The sequence below is a fragment of the Triturus cristatus genome, chromosome 7 (assembly GCF_964204655.1).
Source record: "Triturus cristatus chromosome 7, aTriCri1.1, whole genome shotgun sequence".
Lineage (NCBI taxonomy): Eukaryota > Metazoa > Chordata > Amphibia > Caudata > Salamandridae > Triturus > Triturus cristatus.
In genome coordinates this window covers 572,724,642-572,749,961 of record NC_140590.1, presented here as the reverse complement: position 1 = coordinate 572,749,961, position 25,320 = coordinate 572,724,642, and the positions used below count along the sequence as shown (strand labels likewise).

Sequence of the window (25,320 nt, the reverse complement as noted above, 5' to 3'; positions counted from 1 at the left end):
TACGCAACACGTGGGTGCCCCAGAAAGTGGTCAGTGGTGTGGTCCGGGTGGAATGCTTATAGAGGAGGGACCTGTGTGGCACCTGTACACACCCCCCGAGGAAGAGGCGCTGTCCCCTTGATCCAGCTTAGGGTTACACAATCGTTAATTCTGTAATGTGTGTTAATTTGGTGAATGTCGCCACTGTGTTTATTGCATCTGATTTGTCTTGTCTGTTCAACATCTGTCAAACTGGTCGAACTGTTTAATTTGTTTTTTCGTTCTGCCTTAAATAATAAAAAGACATTTAAAAAAAAAACAAAAAAAAACCTTTAAGTCACCTCTAAGGCAGGCCTTTCAATCCTGAAGGGAGGGTGCTGGGTTAGAAGTGTGAGGGTGCCCTTGCATGAGCAGGATCCCCCTACAAACCACAGTGTCGATTTTCCAGGGTTAAGTATGGCCAGCCATTTTGATACATCTAGTGGCCCTCCGTTACTACACAATGGCTAACTATATAGTAGCTATGCCAACCCTGGGCATATTTGTTATAAAACATGTTGGAATCATATCCCATCACAGTTACTGATGGTATGATTACATGCACTGGGGGCTCCTCCGGGAAGCCCCCAGTACTCCAGATTAGAGCCTTTCAGAGTCTGCCAGCAAGCTAGTGCTGCTGCTGACCCAAGGCAAAATTCTGCCCTCCTGCTGTGGAACTTGAGCAGGAGAATGTAGAATAGGTCTTCTGTCATGGGGAGGTGTGATCACCTCCCAGACAGGACTTAGTGTATTGGGCTGGGGTGGGGTGGGGCGCTTGCTAGTGCCACCAGACTGCTTAGAAGGACACATTTGGAGCCATTCTTGCATACACCAGTTTGGCCAATTCAGAAAGCCCTTTGCTCCCACTCTGAAGCACAATTGGACAAAGGACATGGGAGTATCCTCCCCTCCGTCCAGCCCCTCCTCTGGGAGGAACCCAGAGTCGTCCTAACCCCTTTCCTAGAATATTTAAGGGCTGGGTCCTCAGATTAATCGTGGGACAAGACTTAAGCCTGAAACCAAGTCACTCTTTTGACCGTCTGGACACATAGACTTTGCTTGGAAAGACTCCTGATGCTCCTAGTCTCGCTGTTCTGCAAGTCTTCGCCGTCTGTGCTTCTTTCAGGATCTCAAGGTCACCCAAAGTGATCTCCCTTGGAGTGAGGGAGTCGCTACCCTGCATCTGCAGGCACTGCACTGAAGCTGCGCTGTCTGCTGCTCCCACGGACTTTGAAAGGCTCAGCAACACAGGTGGTGGTTCTGCAACTGCCTCGAGGACTGACCTGTCCTCTCTGCAATTTTGAGGCCAGTATCCCTCATCGGAACCGCTGGGACCGAATACCTGTGCACCACGAAGACTTGCCGTTGCCAAGGCTTGTTGGCTCTGCACTCCAGAGATCTTTGGGCTACAAGAAGCTCAAGCCTCCAGCATCTCGTCCAGCCAAGATCAGCATCCTCACCACATCCTCTGCACCGTGGGCATTCATCTTTGGTGAGCTCCTAGAGGTCCTCTTGCCACTCCTGTGCCTTCGGCCTGCAGGTTCTCTTGAGGGTCTTCTCCTGCTCCAGTGGACCCCCCTGCTTGTTTGGTGCCTGCCGAGTCCCTTGGACCTTGCTGGTCCCAACGTTGCTCCTTCACTTTCCATGTCTGTTTTAGCTGTCAAGGCTTGCTGTGGTGCGCCCGCCAGACACCAACCCCTTGGTTCTCGACTTCCGATGTGTAGCAGCTCATGCACGGCTCCTGGTCTCCCTCAGCGTCGCCTGGTCCCCACAGCTGCAGCACAAGGTCACCGTCAACTCTTCTGAACCACCCAACATCGGTGTCTCCTGGTCATCTCCGAGTGGCATAGGCTGTCCCTTCTGCTTGCAGGTTCTTCTCTTCAAGAATCCACCCTGTGATTCTACAGGACTCCAACACATTCTTCTACAGCGGCATCTTTCCTGAAGGCCTCCATTTTGGTCTATGGCAGTTTCCGACGTTAATCGCACCTACGCACCCGGCTTCCTTGGTGTAGGTATCATAGTTCCTGGGGTATCCAAGGGTGGGGTGACTCTCCAGCCTTCTGTCTTCCACATGGTTTCTTCAGGGTCCACTGGGAAGAGTCCTTCTCCAAAACTGCAACCGCGACTTTCCCGTTGACTTCCATTGGACATGCAACTGTATTTCCACTTTGCACACAGCCCTCGTGTGGTGCCTGGGTACTTACCTTGGGTGGTTCCTTGTGTCCCCAGCTCCTCTGAGTCTCCTGGTCCAAGTCCTGACGTAAGTCACAGTTCGCATTCCACTTTTTTAGTATATGGATTGGTCTCCCCCAGGAGACCACTAAATTTTGAGCTACTTACCTCATTTCCAATTGAAGTATTATTGTGTATTTGTGTTTAGATCTCTGGGTAGCAGATATACCAATGAATTAGAGAGTGTTGAGTAGTAAACAGACTTTTTGTGTTTTATATATATATATATATATATATATATATATATATATATATATATATATATATATATATATATATATATAGTCATTTCAGGAACTAGCCCGTAGTCAGGTGGTGCGTGATGCCGGTAAGCCCAAAACTGGCTGTAATACTCAACAGTTCCACAAATAAACACACTCAAAGTTTTAAGTGCAAAGCAGGATTCTCTTTATTGCTCGTCACGCGTTTCGACCACTGAATGTCTTGATCACAATATATATACATAAACAGTGCGGCTCTTTTTCATTTAACCGACAGTACATGATTAGATCTGATAAACCAAGCTGCTTTACACTTCTTCTGGATAAGCCTGAAGGCTGCTTTCCACAGCTACCACTTCAAGAGCTTTCTATGGTTGTCTAGGAACACTAAAACCATCATAATGGTGCCTGGATTAGTGCAAGGTACTTCACTTAAATAAGTGTGCACCATATTACTAAGGCAGACACCTACAATCTGTATATCATTTATAAAATTCTTTTGAACTCTTGTTCTTTCTTACGATAACTATTAACTTAGTTTACATTTTGGTCTTTTTAATTATCACTATTCCACTCTATACATTTTCAGGTCATTCTCACGCCTCACTTTATCTTTCGAAACTTAACTGGCTACACTTCATTTTTTTAAATTTACGTTCCAGGCCCTTGTAAGTAATTCAGTGTATACACATATGGGTTAGCCAATTCAATAAAGAACACACATGAAATTATTTAAATAAGACTAACATATAAAATTATCTTGAAAGAAAACTGAAGTTATACACATTTTCGGGTGATGTTACATATATAATAGTAGTTTGCTTACATTAAACAAATTTACAGGGGAAAAAAAACAGTGTGTCCTCACGCAGGCATTAAGAAGAGAAGAACTGTGCACAGTGCATAGTCACGTAACTGCTGTGCTTATCTTTTGGCCACAGGAGGGTAATTTCCAACTGTCTGATATGTCCCCAGATCACATCAATGGGGACACGTGCCACCACATTGCCCCCAGGGAGGGTTGTGCACACAGTGCCCTGGATGCATTCACAAATTACCTAGCACAGCTTAACAGGAGCCCTGAACAAACTCTTAATTTGCAGTAGCCGGTATCCAATCAAAAAGTAGTGGGACTTAGCTCGGTGTCCAGTGCGTTTGAATGGTTCACAAAGTCAACAAAAAGCCCAACAGGAAAACCAGTACCTTAGGGCAATCAGATTCATTTTAAATTTGAAAGTGATTTACAAGCTAGACAGTTTACAACCTTAACTGTCAAAATACACAAACAATTAGCCCTTCAAAGCCAACTTTTGTGTTATACAAGTGTCACAAAAATAATTAATAGATTTTCACTAAACCAACGGCCCAACAAACCCATGCTTGTTAGAGTTAGTACAGTTGTAAAAGGTAGTATAAAGCTATTTACCTGTTTCTTCTCCTCTTTGTGCATTTCTTCAAATGACGTTTGGAGAACAGATCCTTCACTAGGGCCAGACTTCACTTCCTGCATCAAAAAACGAAATCATTTATCTAAGGAAGAAGCAGCAAAGGCATAATAAAGCTTGCTTGCATCATGCCTCATGGCACATGCCTGTCACAACTTTGCTAAAGAAAATGTTATTTTAGATTAATCACCAGTAGGAAGGTTCAGCCAGGAAAAAGATATAGCTGTCAGAAAACCCCAGAAGAAGATGCTTTGATCATGGTAAGCCAAGCTGGAAAACCGTGCTGTTATCACCATCACCAAATGTCCTAGCAGATTTGTGAGTCACATTACAAGCATAGCACCCATTATCCTTTGCCCAAGTGGTACCTTCTCATGGTCCTCTTTGCTCAGGCTGATTGCGAGCTGCAACTGCAGATCCTCATCTGCATCTGTGGCTGGAGCAATCGGCTGACAATCGAGAAGAATCAGGATTAAAAAATAAGTTCACTTGGATTTAAACCTCCGAATACCTCCCAAAGCACACCTAGCTTCAACAGTTTCCTATTGCCAAGCACTGGAATGCCCAATGACTGCCATATCCCCTGCAAACCTGCCACTAACATCTCAATTTAGGGGATTCCAGATGCATACCATTTATCCCCTCATAGCATTAGGTCTGCCCCTAACACTTAAACAACCACAGCTGCTTGTACAAGGCACTTTACAATTCTTTCACCTTCTCAAACACCCAACTCCTGCTACCTTTTCCGGTCATTTCCCCACAACCCATGCTTTCTACTCGATCTAGCAACAAAGCTTTAACTACCTATCCTCGGATGCTTCCCAGTACAATGTTTGCTGCCTGCTCCAAATACTTCCACACAAAAGAAGATACCAAGGGCAATCTACTCCCACTTCAAGTGCATGCTCTCAATAGCTTCGCCTAGGTTCAGCAGCCATCTCAAACCTACCCATCAACTTTTGATTCGTTCTACAAATCCACAAATCGCTTGCTTGAGCTCAGTTCAGCTTTCTACTCCAGTTGGGATGCCACAGCAAATGCTCATCCCTCTCGCAGCTGCCTACTCTCAAAACCCCCACTGATCGTTACAAATACCTCCACCCCATTCTCAAAATGTATGTTTCTGCCACAATGTTCTCTGTATTTCACTTCACCCTCCTACGAGCCCTCACTTCTCCATCTCAAAGTCTCATACTTTGCTGGGTCAAAATGGTGCAAATAGTTCATGAGAGCTATTACCAGTAAGATAAAGCAAGTTATTAAATGAATGTGTACAAAACTGCAGAAAGATTTGGAATACTTAAGAATGGCAGAACAGACTGATGACCTACCTCAAAACATACATATTTCACAAATTTGAGACACCTTGGAACATCCCAATGTCTTTGGAAACAGTCCATCTTAAACACACCTTAGATAAAGATGTCTCGATAAGCAGTGAATGGGAGGCCTACAAGAGCTTCAGCAGTTTGAGAAAAGTTTTACAATGGTATGAGTGAAGACGTTCCCACGGTCTGCCTGGTATTTAAATGCAGTGGTACCACAATGAGAAGGGAGGGATACTTGTTAAAGAACTACAGTGCTGTGTGACTCAGACAGGTGTGTTTTTGCGCAAAGGAAAGTATTATTGACAGTTGTTTTCAAAACATTATTGATGTGTTTTCCTTGTGCGGTCTACGTTGATCAACTCGCGCTCTCCAGTTTGGCAATGTCAATACTGAACCTGCTCGTGATTCTTAAGAAAAGTTATCACCGTGTTACTAACCACAAACACAGATCACAATTCTCGCATCACCCAGGTATCCAGCCCCGCGGCCCAACTACAGTCTTATTATGAAGATTAGACACCTGCATGTTCTCTTTGCCATTTTAAATCTCCATGTTAAACTTGTTGGAAATGTGCTTTTTATTTGCATTCATGACCATATGTTCTTTGTTCATAAATTCTTAACTAACAATGATCATCATCTATTTATCATCAAACACCAAAGCCAGGAAAAAGGTTTAGTTAACACTTCAAATGTGTTTTTGGAACCATTATTTCAACGTTCTTCATGAAGGATCTAAAACTTTATAATACCATATGTCTGAACAATCACCGACTGCTCAAACTGGAGAGTCACACTCTCAAAGCTGCACATGCATACAATCATTTGGGAAAAGAACAGATAATGGACGTAAAGCTGAACAAATCAAACATGTAGCCCCAGTAACAGATCTGTGTTAAATCCATTGTTTTTTTTTTTGTTCACCGTGCCATTCCAGTTTAGACCCAGCCATATGCTAATCAGTCTTCACCCTGCTCCCTATAAGAAAAGTCCAGTTCAAACTGCCAGGCCAGGTCCTGGGACCTGTTTCGGAGTATCACCCCTTATCAGCCAGGCTTGCTTGAATCTGGTAGCATAGCGAGCCCGGGACTCACGTCTGGGTATACCTTTCCCATTCCGGGTGACAAATGCAAACAATACAAATGATGGATGGAATGCTGAACAAATCAAAACTTTCACCCCCAGTCGCAAATCTTGGTTAATGCCTTAGTGAGGTGGGTATGCCCAGACGTGGGTCCCAAGCTAGTCTGGCATCATCATCAGAGGGGTAATACCCCGAAACTGGTCCCAGGATGCTGGTTTCCAGTCCAAATCAGACCCGGCTTGGGAGCTCGGGCTGGACGGTTCACATGAGGAGCATGGTCAAGACTGATTTGGATGTGACTGGGTCCAAACTGGGGTGACATAGTGAGCAAAAGAACAATGGATTTAACCCAGATCTCTTGACTTGGGATGAATTTTTGATTTACTCAGCATTCTTTCCATCTCTTGTTGCCGCAGCTCTATTTTTCCCAAGAGGGATGGGTATACCCAAACATGGGTCTCTTGCTCTTTGGACCACTGGATTCAAGCTAGTCTGGTTGAAGAGGGGTGATACCCCAAAACCGGTCCCAGGATGCTTGTTTCCAGTCCAGAGAGGACCCAGCTTGGCAGGTCGGGCTGGACTGTTACCGTGAGGAACAGGGTCAAGATTGACCTGCATATGGCTGGGTCCAAACTGGGTTGGCATAGTGAGCAAAAGAACCTTTGATTTAACCCAGATCTCTTGACTTGGGGTGAATGTTTGATTTATTCAGCATTCCATCAATCATTTGTTGCCGCAGCACATGCAGACAATCATGGCTTTCTAAAACAGCATTTGCATCTCCCTTGTAATGTGAAGTGATGCTCAATACATCTTTGGTGTGGTTCTGGGCCACCTGTAAGTTGTGTAGTGTTAACTGTGGACACTGCAAAACTCCACATTTTGGGATCAGTGCCATACTGGAATAAGCACAAGCTATCCCAAAGAATTAGGTTTACGGTAAGGTTCTAATGCCTTCTTCATTTTGTTTAACTTTCATCTGCATACGTTAGCCAGCATCACAAGGGTCATGTTCTTGACTGGAGAATGCATGTGAATCTTGCTGTGACAAAATAAAATCTGACGATTAATCTTCACCAACAACAATGCAACTACCTCCAAACACTAATGGATGAACCTTAAGGGTCTCATAACAAACCACAAAGAGAAAGATTTCTCTCTTCAGCAACAGCATTCTCATCTGAAACTAGCCTGCATGGCTATCTCCAATTGGTCTAGGTTAGGTTTTCGAAACTTAAGTACATGATTGTGCACTGCTGTTTGAATGCTTTCTCTTCAGGCCCTTCCATAGTTAGAAGCCACTTCACTCGACTCCAGAAGTTTTACTTGGTGCACTGATTATCTACTGCAAAAGCTTTGTTCTAGAGTCATCTGGTGTATTGCAACAGTTCCTGCCTATTCCTCTTAATCTCTTACCTAAACAGTTTCCAGCAATTTTAACTGCTGCAGCCTGCCTTCTCCCTGCAGAGGACAAACAAGAGTACGTTACGCACTCCTGCCTCATTGAGAAGATACGTATAACAGAGGTAAATATGTGAGGCAGGACTAACTTGAAAACTATACATCAATCAAAGACTAAGACAAGCAACTAACATCTCTCATAATCTTCAAGCCACTCGAAAAAGAACACTTTATGATATCATGCAGACAAAAACCACATACCATTCCCTCATTCACCAAACAAAAAAAAACATGCTGGCAAAGGAAGTAGAAAACACTAGTCTGCGCTATGTAGTCACATCCCTGTAAACTTCACCACCTGTACAGCAATCCAACTCCCTCTACCCTCCAAAAACACATATGCAAATCCCACATTTTTCATTCTCTTAAGTGCACTCAAGTTCGGAGAACTCAGTCCGGCCAACCATGGGGAAAATGTGTCCTAACTTGCCTAGGTTAACAGCTTTTACTGAACACGGCTTCATCCTGTACTTTGCATTATTACTTTTTTGCTAACGCAATTTATGGACAGTTCTGTTTATTAACTTCTGGAAAAGGGTTACGTACCCTGCTGCACTTAGGCTGTAGGCAGGTGTATGTATCAAACCCTTCTGCTTAAACCTTTCCTCCACCATGAGTACCAGGGCTAAGTTGACATCCCATTTGCATGCATTCAAACCCCTGTGAACTGTGAATCCAAGAGGGGGGGGGGGAATCTCAGCCTTGCCAATTCCTACATTCAAGGTGGTTGTTGTATCAGACCCGCTTTTGGGGCAGACAACCTTAGGTCCTTAAGATATTTAGGGCACGTGATTTCCTTAAATACAGTGGCTAAGAGCTCTAGGCTAGGGCTATATAGTTTTTCAAAATCTTTCAATCTTTGTTCCAGAGTCAAGGATATCTACTCAATACCTAGGATTTCCCAAACCTTGTGGACCCACTTGGAGAATAGAGGGAAACGGAGGCTCTTCAAGGGTTTGACACAATGACCTTAAATATCAATGCAGGATTTAGATTTTAAAAAAAAGTGACGGTTTTGAATTCTCTTGATAGTTCAATAAGCATCCACAAGTAAGTGATGAAAAACTTCAAGCCTATTACATAACATTACCAATCTGAAGCTTAACCATAAAGCTCTTAGCTTGAGTAAGGAACACAACTAGTCCCTTCAACCTTACAGAACAGAGAGATTGTAATCTGTAAAGTGGATAAAGGTAGCTTAATAGTGATTCAGAATTATTGTGATTATGACAATGAAGCTCAGAGAAAGTTTTCTGATCATTTGTGTTGTGTAACTTTGACACCCAGAAAGTAAAAGCTGCAGAAAGAAAACTCCCTATTCTGCTACAGAAATTGAGGATTAGAAGATTACGTAGTGATGGGGAACATATTTATCTGAATATTTCTAATTAGACTACAGTGATTTACTTCTAACTGAAAATCCACAAGAACCCAACAGCCCCACAAGGAGGTAGACAGAAAGCCTCTTGTAATAATTCACTGAGTGAAAGACTGCCGAGGTTCGTTGACTTTTACATTGCAAATTTCGTAATACCATCATACATTAAAGACAATACTGACTTTCTCACTAGAGTTGAAAATATTCCTTGGGAAGAAAATATGATGTTGGTAGCCATGGATGTGAAATCCCTTTACACCTGTAAATGCACCTGTCCATAAAGATGGGCTTAACACTATGGAACACTTCTTGAACAGTAGAAGAGCACATTTATTGTCATATAGCATAGTGTTATAACAAAAAAGATTAGCCAGTTTCGTGCTTAGTGAAAAAATAAATTTTCTATGAAAACACATTGTATCACCAGAATCGAGGAACCTGGGTGATGGCGCCCACATCCCAAGCCGCCATATCACTGGAGACAAACCTAGCTCTTCATTTCCCAGGAACCCATACTGTTTAACAAATGTGTGTGCCAGCTATGATCTGATCTAATCTAAAAAACACCAATTTTATGCGCTCTTATCACGATACAATTCCACCATATTCCTTATTTGGGCTGGCTAGCAATAGTATGTAATATTTGGAATGCTTAAAATCCCTTCGCCAACCAGCGCACAACTTGCACGCTAGGATCCACCCTGCTTTGTTTCTTCCTTGAGAGCTCCCCAAAATATATGTTGGCCTATTTCCCCTTTATAATTTTTCCATGGTATTGTTTGATAGCGGCTTTGATTTCCTCCCTGTACTGTTCGCTGAAGAGAAGGTCATCCCTAAGACGTCAGTTGTTAGCTTGTTCGGTTCTCTCAGTAGTTGTAAAATGGACCATATTGGGATGTGGTCAGACAGAGCCTTTGCTCCTATTCCACTTCCAGCCGTGAGACTAGTCGTCGAGAGTGTGTCCAGGAAGTGATCCAGCCTAGCATATGTCTTGTGCTCAGCAGAATAGTGTGTATAATTCTTCTTCTATACCTAATCCCCGTAGCCATTCTTTGCCCTCCATGGACACTGCCCCGAACTGTACCACCAGCTGTGTCGAGCGGTATTCCTCATTGCACATAATATTTAGGTCCCGGTTAACTATGACATCCCCATGTGGAGGGGTAAGCATGTGCCTAGAGGCCAAACTAAAGAATGTTCTTGCCTCTTGTTTGGGCTATACACACAACTGTGAATGTATATTCGCCAGCAGTGCTCTAAACACTAAAACCCAGCATCTGAATTAAGCCACTAGTTCTTTCACTTCCCCTCGAAAAGAACTTGGAAGTAGAGTTGAAAATACTGTTGTGGGAACCATCCTGATTGGAGTCTATGTAGTGTATAGAAAGGGGTTCAGCGTCCCAGAGGTGACCTTCCTCATCCAAAGGGGAATATTTTGCTTTGAGCCAGATACCCAGAAATTGGAAGCTGCCAACTCATTAAGGAGAAAACTGGAAATAAAATTGGTGGACAGAGATGGTGGAGAAATTAAAGGGACAGATATCTTTCCTAGTGGATAACAAATGTAAACAGAGCATCAGTCTTTAGCAACACAAAGTCCAGTTTATTGATCCACGTGGTTTAGGTAAACCAAAGTGCAAGACAATGAAGATGCAGCCAACACGTGTTTCGCCCCCTGTGGCGCGCAGGCCTGGGGCTTTCACAAGGTGTAAGGTCTCTATTCAAAAAGTGTGGAAATAGGATCTGAACAGAGATACCGTGCGGATTCAAAATGTCACTGGCTGCATGTAAAGGGGTTGGAAGTTGGGGTGCATAGCTGCTGTCAAGTCTGTGGTGTAGCAAATGCCTGGGTGGTCCCGTGCTCTATTACTGTGGTACTAGTTAACACATGCATACTAGGACTACAGTAATAGAGCATTTTACATCTTGGGGTGAGCACCTCCTGTCATAAAGGCCCCATTTCCTCCCCGCCACCAGTTCCAGCTTCCTTCAGTGTCATGACACTGTTGCTGATCTCTTTCGTGTTTTGTTTGAGTGTTGAAATGTCCATTTTATCTTCCTCTCATAATTGACAAGTTCTCCCTAATTCGCTGGTAAAGCACCTCCACGACAAGCATGGCAAGGCTAGGCTGAAGGTCTTTATTTTGGGAGGCACTAGTCGACTTTGTCTAGATCAGGAGCAGATATGCAGGACACCGCAACAACCATTGTGATGCCGGAGACCTTTTTGCACTCATTAACTGCCTTTGTTGAGTTCTGCCTGTGTGCGTCGGGTACTCCTAGTGTGTCAGCTCTTATTCTGCATGGTATTATACTCTGCCTATATCCTGTGAAAGCCACTGGTCACCACCTTGTGATCTAATGCTGTGGCTCTGAATCAGGGACCGTGCTGCACTCCAGCGTCAACTGTCACTAGAGTTTTAAGCGGCATCAGCAGCCATCAAATATATACAGCTCTCCTGCTAGCGAAGCCTAGCCTTCCTTTGCTTCCAACCAGGCCTAGTTTATCGGAGCTCTCCAGGGCAAGCAACCTTCTCGCCTCAATTGGAAAGACTATTAGTCCCTTTTGTAGTAAGTACTCATCCCCCTTTTTAAAATGAAGATAGGTACTGTGTGATTTTTATAGTTCTACACACTCAACCTATATTACATTATCTAATGGAAAGAAAACAAAACAGTAAACAAAGATATACAATTGTTTTATTACTTCCTATCCTTCTAGAATATAACCCTCTAACCACTTGGGTGGTTTCCTTGTCCTGCCACGTTCACCCAAACCTACTCAGAAGAATGCATCCTCATCTTGCCTTTATGCAATTCCCTCCACTGGTATACTTCCTTGGTACCACCATCATTAAGTGGCAAAACATCTTCAGAAGAATTAGCTAAGAAATGGTTCACCAGTGACTCTGAAATCCCGCTCAAGTCTCCCCGAGTACCTTTGCCATTAAATGTGTCCTCTGCATCCAGCCAATCAAGTACCTTATTTTCTCTGTTCTCCTTCAGATTCTTCTATTCGTTAATGTTACGCAAAGCCACCCGTTTAAGGTTCCAAACCATACCATAACTTCGCCAGACGGCATTGTGCAATACTTCCATAGGTTCACAGAATTTATTATTTCCCTTCGTTATAAATCCAGGTTTCTTTATACAAACCCAATCTTCAACTTGAACAGACACATGTTTGGTACTATTCTTGGAACCATAGTGAATTTAGGCCCGCATTGCCTTCATTACTTGTACCTCCCAGTCCTTGTAGTTTACACAAGCTGCCTGAATCACACCTTTAATGACACAGTGAAATCTCTCAAACATTCCGTTGCCACTGGAATAATAGAGGTTTTTTCCCCGTTTGTCTCCAATTTCATCATAATACTGTGCAAAGGACCCTTCTCAAACCGACACTGAGCAGGAAGCTAGACCGATACAGTCGCAAGATAAGAATGTTTCCCCAGGTGCACCTCCCCCCCCCCCCCAAGTATTCAGCGATTAGAAAAGCTCTCATGGGCTACAGCCATCGGAAGTGAAGAAAGTACCGCGAGCCCATCAGTGGAAAAAACTCCAGGGGAGATGCTTTTAACTATATTGAATGAGATCAGGGATTTTAAAAAGTCCCAGGCACTGGAGATTGCTCAGCGGCATGAAAGATTGGTTAAATTGGAAGAGAACATGTCTAGCGCCCCGAAGAGGCCGAAAGCAGCATCTCTGGTCTAGAGGACAAACTGTCTGCTGTACAGCAAGACGTGCAAGCCCTGAACAGAAGTAAAAGTCAGATGGAACTAAAGCTCCAGGACTTAAACTACAACAGGCGTTCAAACCTCCGTTTAGTGGGAATTCCGGAAGGATGTGAAGGTACGGAAGTGGTTAAGTGGGCCAAATCACTACTAAGGAAAGCAACGCCGGAGCTGCATGAGGACCTTACAATCACCTGAGACCATAGGGTCCCAGTACAGAAACAATCCAATGCTAAAATCCCACAGAAAATACTGCTGAACGTTGCTGACTGTAGAGTTCAGGAAAAAATACTAAGTACCGCTATAGCAAAGAGATCCTTCTCCGCCACAGAAACTCTGCAGTTCAAAATATTCTCGGACATGTCAGCAGCCTCAGCACGTAGACGTAAAGACTTTGTCAAGATGATTGACCTATTCAAGGGGAGGGGGGCTCAGGCAGCAATTGTCCAGCAATCAAAGCTTAAAGTACTGGCTAAAGGGAAATTTCACATCTTCGCAGATACCCATGATGCTCAATTACTTCTTGCAGAACTGTCAGCTGGACGGGAGTGAGGCTCAGCCTGGGCCCTGAATGGGAGCCGAAAGGGGGCAGTCAAATAGCTTAATAGCTCAGTCATTTGTTCAATTAAGGGTGGATGGGGAGAGTAAAAGGGCGCAAGGGAAGCAACAAAATGGCATCCAACAAAGAGGGGTGGAAGGAGGGAATGGTGGGTAATTCAGTCTTTCGGGGGTGGAGGGTAGGGAAGAAGGTGGAAGGGGGTGAAGCAATCACAAAAAAAAAGAGTTAATTCATGAGTGCTCAAAAACATTTCTGTGGGATAAAACATTACAGGATACATAGGCTAATAAGGAGGCTTAGGTCGCTATTTGAAAATACTTTGGAAGGCTGTATTTTGATATATTGCCTGCTAAGCAAATCTGGAGGGTAAAAGGTTTATGGTCTGGGCTTGCAGTACTGATCTAGGTTAGCACTAGCCGCTTTAGATATTTTAAGTACTGTATATAACTTGTATGCACTTTAGATCTCTAGCTGCTATGAGATTTATTGAGAAGCTTTTATTGCTTTGGCTCAGGTTTGTACAGCACAAGTCACTTTATGCACTTTATGTATCGTAGTTGCACTTGAGATGCACCTTGCAATTACAGATAGGTTAATAATAAGACTCATGCCGCTTTTTGAAATACATATGCACTTTAGAACGCCCCACCTATACACAGAGCCTGTAAAGCGACTCTAGGGGGTGCAGGTTTACAGGCTATGTCCGCAGAATTGGTCAATGATAGCACTAGTCACTTTAGACATTCCAAGTTCTTTATGTACCTTACACGTAGGCTCATGTTGCACTTAGAAAATGCATATGAACCTTAGAAGGCAATATTTGGATATAGTGTCTGCTAAGCGAGTCTGGGGGGTTTAACATGTTTACGGTCTGTGTTTGCAGCATTGATCTATATTAGCACTAGTCATTTTAGATACTTTAGGTATTATATATACCTTGTATGTACTTTGACCTCTAGCTGTTATGAAATTCAATTGGATGCGCTGTGTACAGCACAAGTCACTTTATGTACTTTAGATGCAACTCTGACAGCTGCTAAGGTGTCTAATCGGAGGGATCCTAACCATGTCAATATGCAAGATAAGATAGGATATGCAGGATATGAGTGTAATAATCTCTCTACGCATTAGAGACCTGTTTACATATTGTGTCTGCTATCAAGAGCACAAGTCACTCTATATTACCCCCTGCGTTTGAGGTATCTACCTGGAAAGGTTTTAGATACACCTCGGTGCCAGGCTCATACTTAACGCAGTTTGAGAGGCCAGGGTATAAAGGTTTACAGCATCTTGTGCTTAGACTAAAGCGGTCCATTTTCAGCTTTAGTACTAGTTGATAATAAGTAGAAAAGACTTTACTGTACTCTCTTTTAATGCTAATGGACTGAAAACCAAGCGTAATGCCCAGGCAATAGAAAGCTGGTTCAGAAACGACATCCTGGACGCTATTTTCCTACAAGAAACCTATTTATGGAATGCGTCGGATGCGAGCAAGATCTTCCAGAAATGGGCCGGCGCTCCTCGTTTGGCAAGCGTGGGGTGTGCACAGAAGGGGATGGGAATATATTTAGGTAAACATGCGCAAGTCCAAGTAAAAAATACGCAAATGGACCCAGGGGGGCAGATGGGTGTTTGCACATGGAAAACTGAATCCAATCCAATCCAAATTTTCTTTATTTCGGCCAATTAGGCCATAAAAGATGCAATCACACAATACATTTAAAACAATCAGTAAAAATACAAGCAATTAATAAAATCAGTATAATCAGTATACAAAAGGTTACGGGCATCTAGGCAATGGAATTCATTAAACAGAGCAGTTCTTATTTAAATTAGACCTTATATGCCACATAGCCGTTAAAAATTTTGCAACTGCAAAGACTATGTGCGGATCAGTGTTCGTTTTCAGTATTCTGTACACCTGCAGATGTCTCCTAATGCCCAGATTTCTGCATAGCGGGGCTAGCCAGTATCTTCTTGGTCTATTATAAGCTGGGCAAAAGAACACAATGTGGGTTTCTTCCTCATCATGAATGCAGCAGCCTGGACAGATTTTATCATTCTTTTTTGTCCAGTTGCGGGTAAAAATTTTAATAGGGAGAGTCCCTAGCCTCCATTGTATAAACAGTTTTCTAGATAAAATGGGAAAAATAATGTCCATAAATCCCTCAAACTGGTAAAAGTCCTTGAAAGTCAAAAATCGATCAGTCAAGGTCCCTTTGTTAGATGCAGAGACCAGGGAGGCATAACGTTGCTCCCTGTATATACCCACAAGGCGTTTGCGAGAGACCCCAAGACAGCCTTGCTCGGGCGATTCCCATAATTCGGGGAGTCCCAGCCGATAGAGTTCTTTCTTTATGGAGGCTAGCCAGGTAATTTTATCGCAGGAATTCACTGAATCAGTTAAATATCACCTTGGCTACAATTTATGCATCAGTTCTCGATAACCCTCTACCCCTGCTTCAGCTTAAGCAGGCTCTATCCTGCATCCCTGGGCCTATTATGTAAAGGGGGGGGGGGGGGGGGCGATTTTAATTTTCTACTGGATACATCATTTGATTCTACCAAGAGGGCCCGAAAACAAAACAAGCCCAGTTGGCTATCGCTGTGGCCAGCTGTAAAAGTGATTTAGGCATGGTGCCTCCAAAACCCAGGAAAACAGGACTTCTCATGCTTCTCGGCAAAATACATGGCTTCTAGGATAGATTTCTTCCCGATTGCGCATGGCTTTACAATTAACATGTACGATCACATTCCGAACGCCTTCTCAGACCATGTATTAGTTACAATGGTAATAGCCGGAGCAGGGCCAGAAAAAACGGTTAAGAGATGGTATTTTAATAAAATTAATTTAGAAAATGAGAACTGGGGCACAGAGGTAGCTAACAAAATTAGTGCTTTCTTTGTTAACAATACAGATACCGCCTCGATAAGCCCAGAATGGGATTCATTTTAGGCTAAGCTATGAGGGATAATCACATCTAAAGAAATCCCTCAACAAAGGGCCAAAAAGGAAAAAAGGTTAGAGATTGAGGCAAGGCTTGCACAAGCAATTACAGAGTACAATAATGACAGAAATCTAGCAACAAACAAGAGCTGTTGCAAGCGAAACAACAAATGCAGGAATATTACGACCAATTAGGGGAATCAGCAAATATGGAATATCTCCAAAAGACATACGAAGAGAGCGCATATGCAGGGAGATTACTTGCATGCCAGGCAAAAGAGAAGCAGGTCCAAAATAGAATTGAACACATCAGAGATGAGGAATCAAAAGCACAATTAACTAGGTCCTAGGTTATCGGGGAGGCTTTTTTGAGGCATTATAAGAAAATCTACCAGTCAGATCAACAAACGCTTCCTGACCACATTATAAGCCTCCTCGACAATCTGCCGACCCCTCCCCTGAACAATGAAATCAGATGAACAATGCTCGACGAATTTACCATTGAAGAAATAGTGATCGGTTCAATGGCTAACTGTAAAGCGACTGGGCAAAATATCAACTCCTGTAGGCCAATAAGTCTTCTTAATGTGGACTATAAGATTTTTACAAAGCTCCTCACAAACAGGCTCAATAGAATTGTAGGTTCACCGATTCATGTAGATCAATGTGGTTTTGTGGCTGGCAGGCAACTTTCTACTAATACGAAATTCTTAATAGAAGCATTGGATTATTTTAATAAGAATAGTATAGAGGCTCAGGTGTGATTTTTAGATGCTGAGAAAGCTTTTGATTTCGTGTCCTGGGACTGTCGGTTTTTTAATCCTTGCTAGATTTGGCATCCAAGAAGGTTTTATACAATTAATAAGAAGCTTACATAAGGGTTCACAGGCACAAATAATAATCAACTCTAGAAATGTGGGCACCTGTAGAATAAACAGGGGTACGTGGCAAGGGTGTCCCTTATCACCTATTTTATTTGCCCTATTTATAGAACCCCTGGCAATAGCTATCAGACAACTGTGCCCCTACAAGGCATGACCAACATAAAAATTGCAGATGACATTGTTCTATTTTTAAATCCCACTGAGCATACCCAGGAGGAAATTTTAGGGATCTTTTTGGAATTGCAGGCGATAGGTGGCTATAAAATAAATAGGGCCAAGACAGAAATTCTGCTAAGCAATTGCTCCGCTGACACTCTGCTGCCAAGATTCAAACCAGTATATTACTCCCGGCCAAAGAGATACCTGGGGATGTGTGTGTCGGAAAGGGTAGAGGAGTTATACAGTTTGAACTACATCCCCTGGCCCAAAAAGTTAAACGCTTATTAGCAAAAATGGAATCAACTTCCAATATCAATATTAGGCGGGGTGGCACTTATACCGATGACAAACATACCACTATTCAATTTTTTATTTTCAGCAGCCCCCATGTGCACTACAAACACCTTTTTTCTTAAAGAGATGGACAGTCTGTTCAAATTTTTCCTATAGGCCAACAATGTACCAAGACTAGCGTTAGCCACTTTAAACTACCAGATTGGCGTGGGAGGGTTTTCCCTCCCAAATATAAGAGAATACTATCACACAAATGTTGCACACAACAATCACAGATTTTATACCCAGCCTGACTTTCCAGAGATGGATAATTTTTTCATGGATAAGATTTTAAAGGAGAACAAAATTACAGACCCAATGAGAATAGTTAAGAACCCGAAGAAAGTGCGGTATCAAGTTCTCCAATAGATTTTTAAACAAAAAACGTAATTGATAGCATTTTACAGTATCCCCCGGATAAATGGCTTCACAAGATTGGCACATCTTTACACAGGGGAGGATAAGCTGTTGCAAACAGGTGTATTAAAGAAGTGGGAGGAGAATGGGTACAGGAAAGTGATACACTTAACTCAGATTCCTGGAAAAAGTGGCCCATGATAGAAATCGGGCTGTTTCACTCCAGGGACATGCTTAAATGGTCATTTATCCAAAACCAAGCATTTTCTAGAAAGTATCGACACTAGAAGGTTAACAGCAAGTTTAGATTTAAGCGAAGCGCTAGAAGCCTCTGACAAGCGGTCAGTAAGCACTTGGGTGAGGATTTTTAATGATAACAAATCTGCTACTATCTATGAAAAAGCTCGAGATAAATGGCGGAAAAAGAAGATCCGCAGATCAAGAGCAAAATGGAGTAGAATTTACAAACTTAATACTACAGTAATCAGAGGTGGTAATTTTAAGCGAAGCAATTTTACACAAAATGGTTAATATACAGGACTTCATCATTTATACATAACATTGATTGAAGACAGGTGTTTTGGCTGCTCTAGGGAGGGAGGAAGCACTTGGTCGCATATTGTCTGGGTTTGTCCAAAAACCAAGCACCTATGAAAAGAAATTGAGAAATCTCTTAGAACAACTAAAGGACAATGCCGAACTATCGATAACTACACTGCAGTTCTGGGATGCTCTCCAAATACAATGCTGAACATTATGCAAGAAGAGTGTTTATTTATATCCGCCCTGGTGGCAAGATCATTAATTTTGTAAAACTGGCATAGCAACAATGTATCCACCTTCCAAGCCTGGAGAGCTAAACTTCATAAAATTAAAGAGCTAGAGAGACGATACGCAATAAGATTAGGGTCTCTTGCGAAATTCGAGAAACGCTGGGACTCCATAGGAAGTTAGCTTGGGATAAAAATAATGTTTTTTAGAAATTGTGTAATTTGCGATTCTCTTTGGATATTTCTGGATCTTATGTACTCTTAATTCATTGTTCTTTCTTTTTGATTCGGATTCTGTTCCAAGATTGATCTATATTTGTGATATGTCATTAACCGTAATTTAGACTTAGCACTAAAGCACTTTATTCTGTATTTGTATATTGAACCATGAGTTAAACTCTCAATAAAAAAAAAATATATTTTTTTTTGAAACAATACTGTGCAAAGGAATGAGATTTAGATTGCATGCCATTATCAACTAAAATAGTGGCAGGAATTCCTTCTGAACAGAAAACTTGATCCAAGCAAATCACAACTGCATTAGTATCAGAATTCTGCACAACCTTGACTGCCGGCCACCTAGAAAACAAATCCAGGATTACAATAACATACTTTTATAATGGACCCACCGGACGATTAAATCAATGCCAATGGACTCGGATTTTTTTTTTGGACCGAGACCCTCGCTTATTGGGGGCTTGAGTGTCTGAAGGGACTTGTCCGCTCTAGAGCATACCCTGACCATGCGTTCTATATTGGAATCCACCCCAGGCCACCAAAATGGTTTCTTGACCACTGCTTTTGTGTGACTTATGTCAAAATGACCCTCATGACATAAAAGCAAAATATTGGTTCAAAGGATAAGTGGATGGATTATTCTCTTCTGTACGTTATTGTGAGCATCACAGAACACACCTACACGCTTGACCTTTGTGAAGACGTTTTGGCTGCACATTGGAGATCGTTGTGGAAGCGTGTAGGAAGCTGGCTCTGTATATACTATACCAAAGTAAGGTATAGTGTGCACAGAGTTCATGGAGTTCACATAGATATAGCAGAGGCTAAATTAGTTAAGCACTAACAGCTCTCTCTGTGGCAGTGTGGGCGAGCAGTTAGGCTTATCCAGAGGGTGTGTTAAGCATTTGTGTTCACTCCATCAAGGACTGATACACACACTCAGAGACAGAATCCAGACAAATTAGGTAAGTATACAAAAAGGGTATACTAATGGTATATTTTAGAATCAAGCAGGACTTGGCACAGGTGAGTAAAGGATAATGTTACATACCCAGTAAGCATCTGTTCTTGGCATGTAGAGCTGTAGATTCACATGCTTTGCATAATTTTGCCATCTAGTGTTGGGTTTGGATGTTTGCAAGTTATTTTTCTTCAAAGAAGTCTTTCCAGTCACGAGGAAAGGTGACTCCTCCTTTCGGTAACAACGCGCATGGGCATCGACTCAATATTAGATTGTTTCACCACAGAGGGTGAGAATGAAGCAAGTGAGTGTAGAATAGAGATGTCCATGCATATGTATATGAAGTGAGAACTACAACAGCTAGAAGTGACCAGGTAGGCAGGTGGGTGCATGTGAATCTACAGCTCTACATGCCAAGAACAGATCCTCACTGGGTAAGTAACATTATCCGTTCAAGGCATGTGTGCTGTAGATCACATGCTCTGCATAGACTATAAAGCAGTATGCTCCCAAAGAGGTGGCTAACTAGTAGCTGTTGTAGTTGTTTGAAACAGTGTTTTGAGTACGGCCTGGGCTCCTTTGGCTTGCTACCTTGCAAACACATCTACACAATAGTGTTTGGTGAATGTGTGCGGTGTAGACCATGTTGCTGCCTTACAGATGTCAGCCAGGGGAATATTCCCCAAGAAGGCCATAGTAGCCCCTATTTTGTGAGTGGAATGTGCTCTAGGGGGTACTGTTAAAGTTCTCTTTGCTTTCGAACAGCATATTTGTATACATTTGACAATCCATCTAGAAATGCTTGTTTTAGATATGGGATTGCCCTAGTGTGGTGGCGCAAAAGCAACAAAGAGTTGCTTTGTTTTGCGAAAGTCTTGTTCTTTCTATATAATAAAGTAAAGCTCTTCTACCATCAAGGGCGTGTGGAGCTCGTTCTGCCACTGAATCAGGCTGAGGAAAGAACACAGGCAACTCAACTGATTGATGTGAAAGGTTGACACCACTTGAGGTAGAAACGTGGGGTTAGTACGAAGAACCACTTTGTCTCTATGAAGCTGAAAGAAGGGTTCTTGTAAGGTTAAAGACTGAAGTTCACCCACTCTCCTTAGTGAAGTAATTGTGATGAGGAAAGCAAATTTACATGATAGAAATTGCAGTTGACACCTATGCGTTGGTTCAAAAGGTGGACCCATTAACCGTGTACGTACTATTCTGAGATTCCACACTGGTGCTGGGGGAAGTTTTGGTGGTATTACCCTTTTTAATACTTCCATAAAGGCTTTAATAACTGGTACTCTGAATAGACACAAGTGTTGTCTATTTTGTAAGTATGCAGCTATTGCAGCTAGATGTAAGCGGATGGATGTGTAGATTGCTGTAAGTATAATAAGTAACAGATGATGTTCTGTATGGAACCATCTAGTGGACTGATATTGTTATTATTACAATAAATAACTATATAACATCTTTTTCATTTAGCTGCATAACATACTCTTGTAGTAGATCTTCTGGCCTATTTTAGGACATTCATACAGTCTGGTGGAAGATTTAAATAACCAAACTATGACATCAGGAGCCATATCCGCGGGTTGAGTTTTTAGGGGGCTGGGTGTCTGATTTCTCCAAGGCTCTGTGTGAGGAGACTGGAGGAGAGAAGCAGTTTTTGGTGTGAAACTACTGGCAGCTCGAACGGTTGTGAACCAGGGTTGATGAGCCCTTTAGGGAGCTATTAGGATCAGTGTGAGGGATGTTCGCTTGAGCTTCTGCACTAGTAGTGGAACGAGTGGGAGAGGCAGAAAAGCGTAGGCAATTATCCTTGACCAATTCATCCATAAGGCATTGCCCTTGGATAGTGGGTGTGGGAACCTGGAGACAAAGTTTTGGCATTTTGTGTTTTCTGCTGTTGCAAATAGGTCTATGTGAGGGATTCACCATTGTTGAAAGTACGGTGGGAGAACCTTGGAGATGAAGTTCCCACTCGTGGTTTTGCTGTCTGTCTGCTTAGGAGATCGGCAATCTGATTGTTTACACCTGGAGATGTTCAGCCAGGAGATACATTCTGTGGTGTTTTGCCCATTTCCAAATGTTTTGTGCTAGGCACGATAGTTGGAGAGAATGTGCCCCACCCCCCTGTTTTTGTATGTAATACATTGCTGTCATGTCTGTGCAAACTAGGACAGCTTTGCCTAATAGGTGAATTTGGAAGTCTTTGAGCACAAGGAAGACAGCTAGTAGCTCTAATTGGTTTATGTGGAGATGTTTATGCTGTTGACTCCACAAGCCTTGTATTGTGTAATATTGTAGGTGAACACCCCAACCAGTCATTGATGCGTCTGTGGTTAGTACTGTCTGTGGAGCAGGGTCGATGAAGGGCCGCCCTTTGGACAGATTTTGTGGGTTCCACTACTGCAGAGAGCGATGGGTGCGGCCATCCACCAACACTAGATCGGTTAGACGACCATGTGATTTGTTCCACAGACTCGCTAAACATTTTTGAAGGGGACGCATGTGAAGCCTTGCATGAGGTACAATTGTTATGCAAGACGCCATCATTCCCAGCAGTTGCATAAACACGTAGGCTGGTAATGAGTGGTTGGATTGAAACGGATTGAGAAGACACTGAATGTTGCATATTCCGGCTGTATTGAGAGATGCTAGAGCTTTTTGAGTATCCATCGTGGCTCCCAGATAGGATTGTGTGTTTGAAGGTTGAAGACGAGACTTCAACACATTCACCGTAAACTCCAGTTGATGGAGCAGGTGAATTGTAGTTTGAATGTGTTGGAGACTCCTCTGGCAAATGTTGGCTTTGATGAGCCAATCGTCCAGATAGGGAAAGACATGGATGCGCTATCTTCTCAGATGGGCTGCAACTACTACCAGGCATTTGAAAAATACTTTGGGAGCAGTGGTGACTCCAAACGGTAGTACTTTAAAATTGGTAGTGCTGTCCCGCTATCACAAACCTGAGATACTTGCGATGAGAGGGTGAATTGGAATATGGAAATATGTGTCCATTAAGTCTAGAGTAGCCATAAAGTCGCCTTGTTGTGGAAGTGGGAGCACTTGCTGAAGTGTGGCCATGTGGAAATGATCTGATAGTATGTACTGATTGAGTGCTCTGAGTTCTAGAACGGGCCTCAAAGAGACGCCCTTTTTTCGAATTAGAAAATACAGGGAGTAAATCCCTGACCCTTGATATTTTAGTGGGACTGGTTCTACACCTTCTTCGAGCAGTAGAGACTGTACTTCCTGTTTGAGTAGGTGTATATGTTCTGGTGACATTTTGTGAACACTAGGAACGTTTGGAGGATTATTGATAAGCTCCAGGCAATAACCATTTTGGATAATTCCTAACACCCATTTGTCTGTTGTTATTAACTGCCAAATGGGAAGAAACTGTTGAAGACGTCCCCGACAGGTGTTGAATGATCAGGGGTGATGAGTAAGTCACTGTTTACTGGGGTGAGGGAGTCACGTGAAGTGGAACCTCTGCCTTTACCGTCATTTCCTCTATATCCTCCTCTGAAGAAATTGAAGAGGATTGATTATTTCCTTTATACAAGGAAGTATTGGCATCTGAAGTTGTATTTTTGGAGCCACCGCGGTATAAGGAGCGACTAAACGCACAACGGTTAGGAGGAGACTAATGCTACCATTGATTTGGCTACATCTGTATCTTTTTTCATCTTTTCTTAGGCCTGATCTACTTCAGGTCCAAAAATAGGTTGCTTATTAAATAGAGTATTTAGAATAAACTGCTGAACTTCTAGTTGGAAAACAGAAATTCTTAACCAAGCGTGTCTCCTGAGTAACACACTGGCATGAAGTTCTCTGGCTGCAGTGTCAGCTGCATCTAATTGATGAATTAGAGATGAGCTTCCCTTCTTGCACTAAATCTTGTGCTTTTGCCTTGTGTTCATCTGGGAGATATTGGATCAATTGCTCCATTTCATCCCAGTGAGCTCTATCATATCTGGCTAGGAGGGCTTGTGTGTTAGCAATATGCCAGTGATTTGCATCTTGGGCAGCTACTCTCTTACCAGAAGCATCTAGCAGCTTAGATTCTTTATCTGTAGGTGGAGCATTTCCAGATGTTTGTGAATTAGCTCTTTACAAGCATTAGAAACCACTAGGGAGTCTAAAGGCAACTGTCCTTTAATGTATACTGGATCAGATGGAGCCGGTTTGTACTTTTTGTCTATTCTCGGAGTGAGAATTCGAGCTCTGACAGGGTCTTTAAATATGCCATCTACATGTCTGATCATGCCCTTAAGCATGGGAAGACACTGGTAGACCTGTGTGTGCTGCCTAATGTTTCAAATAAGAAATCCTCCTCAAGTGATTCTTTATGTAATTGTACCCCATGGTACTTTGCAGCTCGAAATACCCTAAATTATCATCAGGATGGGGAAGGCTTTGCAGGGTAAAGATGTGGGTCATTATTTGCCGGCTGATCAAAATCGAAATCTCTGAAGGAACGTATGGGTAATGGATTATCTTCCTCATCTAAATCATCTAAATTATCTTGAAATGAAATGAAATGAAATGAAAAAAGTATTTAATAATGCGCACTGCGGCCAAGCGGCTTCCTGGCGCTGGGGACCTGGTCAGAGCTCACAGAGGGAATCCGAGGAGCCTACGAAGAGAAAGCCTGAATGAAAAGAAAAGTTTTGAGGGCTTTTCGAAAATGGGTGTAGATGGGGATGGAACGGATGTGAAGTGGAAGGCCATTCCAGTACTGGGGGGCCAAAACGGAAAGGCGAGTACCACCCGTTCTAAGTTTGCGGAAACGGGGGATGTGCAGAAGAGAAAGAGAAGAAGAACGAAGGGTACGACTGGTGACATGGGATGAAATAAGGGAATTGATGTAGGGGGGGGCAGAGCGGGAGTGAGCTCGAAAAGCGAAGCAGGCTAGTTTGAAAAGAGATCTGAAACGGATAGGGAGCCAGTGAAGAGATTTAAGAACAGGAGTAATGTGGGAGAATTTAGGAAGGGAAAAAATAAGGCGGGCAGCTTGATTTTGGATGGCCTGTAAGCGTCGAGACTCGTAGGCAGGAATGCCCACGTACAAGCCATTCCCATAGTCGAGGCGAGAGATGACTAAAGCCAGGACTATGGTTTTGAGTGCATCAGTGGTGAAAAAACGTGAGATTTTCCGGATAAGACGAAGGGAAAGAAAGCAGGAAGACACAACAGAGCTAAT

At 42.8% G+C, this 25,320-nt stretch overlaps 1 protein-coding gene across 7 annotated transcripts in view; it reads right to left on the bottom strand.

Annotated features, from left to right (window-relative positions):
* Nucleotides 1-25,320, bottom strand: part of EPN3 (epsin 3) — a 380,680-nt gene that overhangs the window by 108,664 nt on the left and 246,696 nt on the right. For 4 of the 7 annotated variants that reach the window (XM_085617119.1, XM_085617115.1, XM_085617116.1 and 1 more), the window contains exons 4-5: nt 4,288-4,368; nt 3,901-3,978 (exon numbers count right to left, since the gene is read on the bottom strand). In XM_085617119.1, the coding sequence (XP_085473245.1) occupies nt 3,901-3,978; nt 4,288-4,368 (159 nt within the window). The remainder of the gene's footprint in view (nt 1-3,900; nt 3,979-4,287; nt 4,369-25,320) is intronic. The other 3 variants (XM_085617117.1, XM_085617121.1, XM_085617118.1) reach the window with 1 other exon arrangement.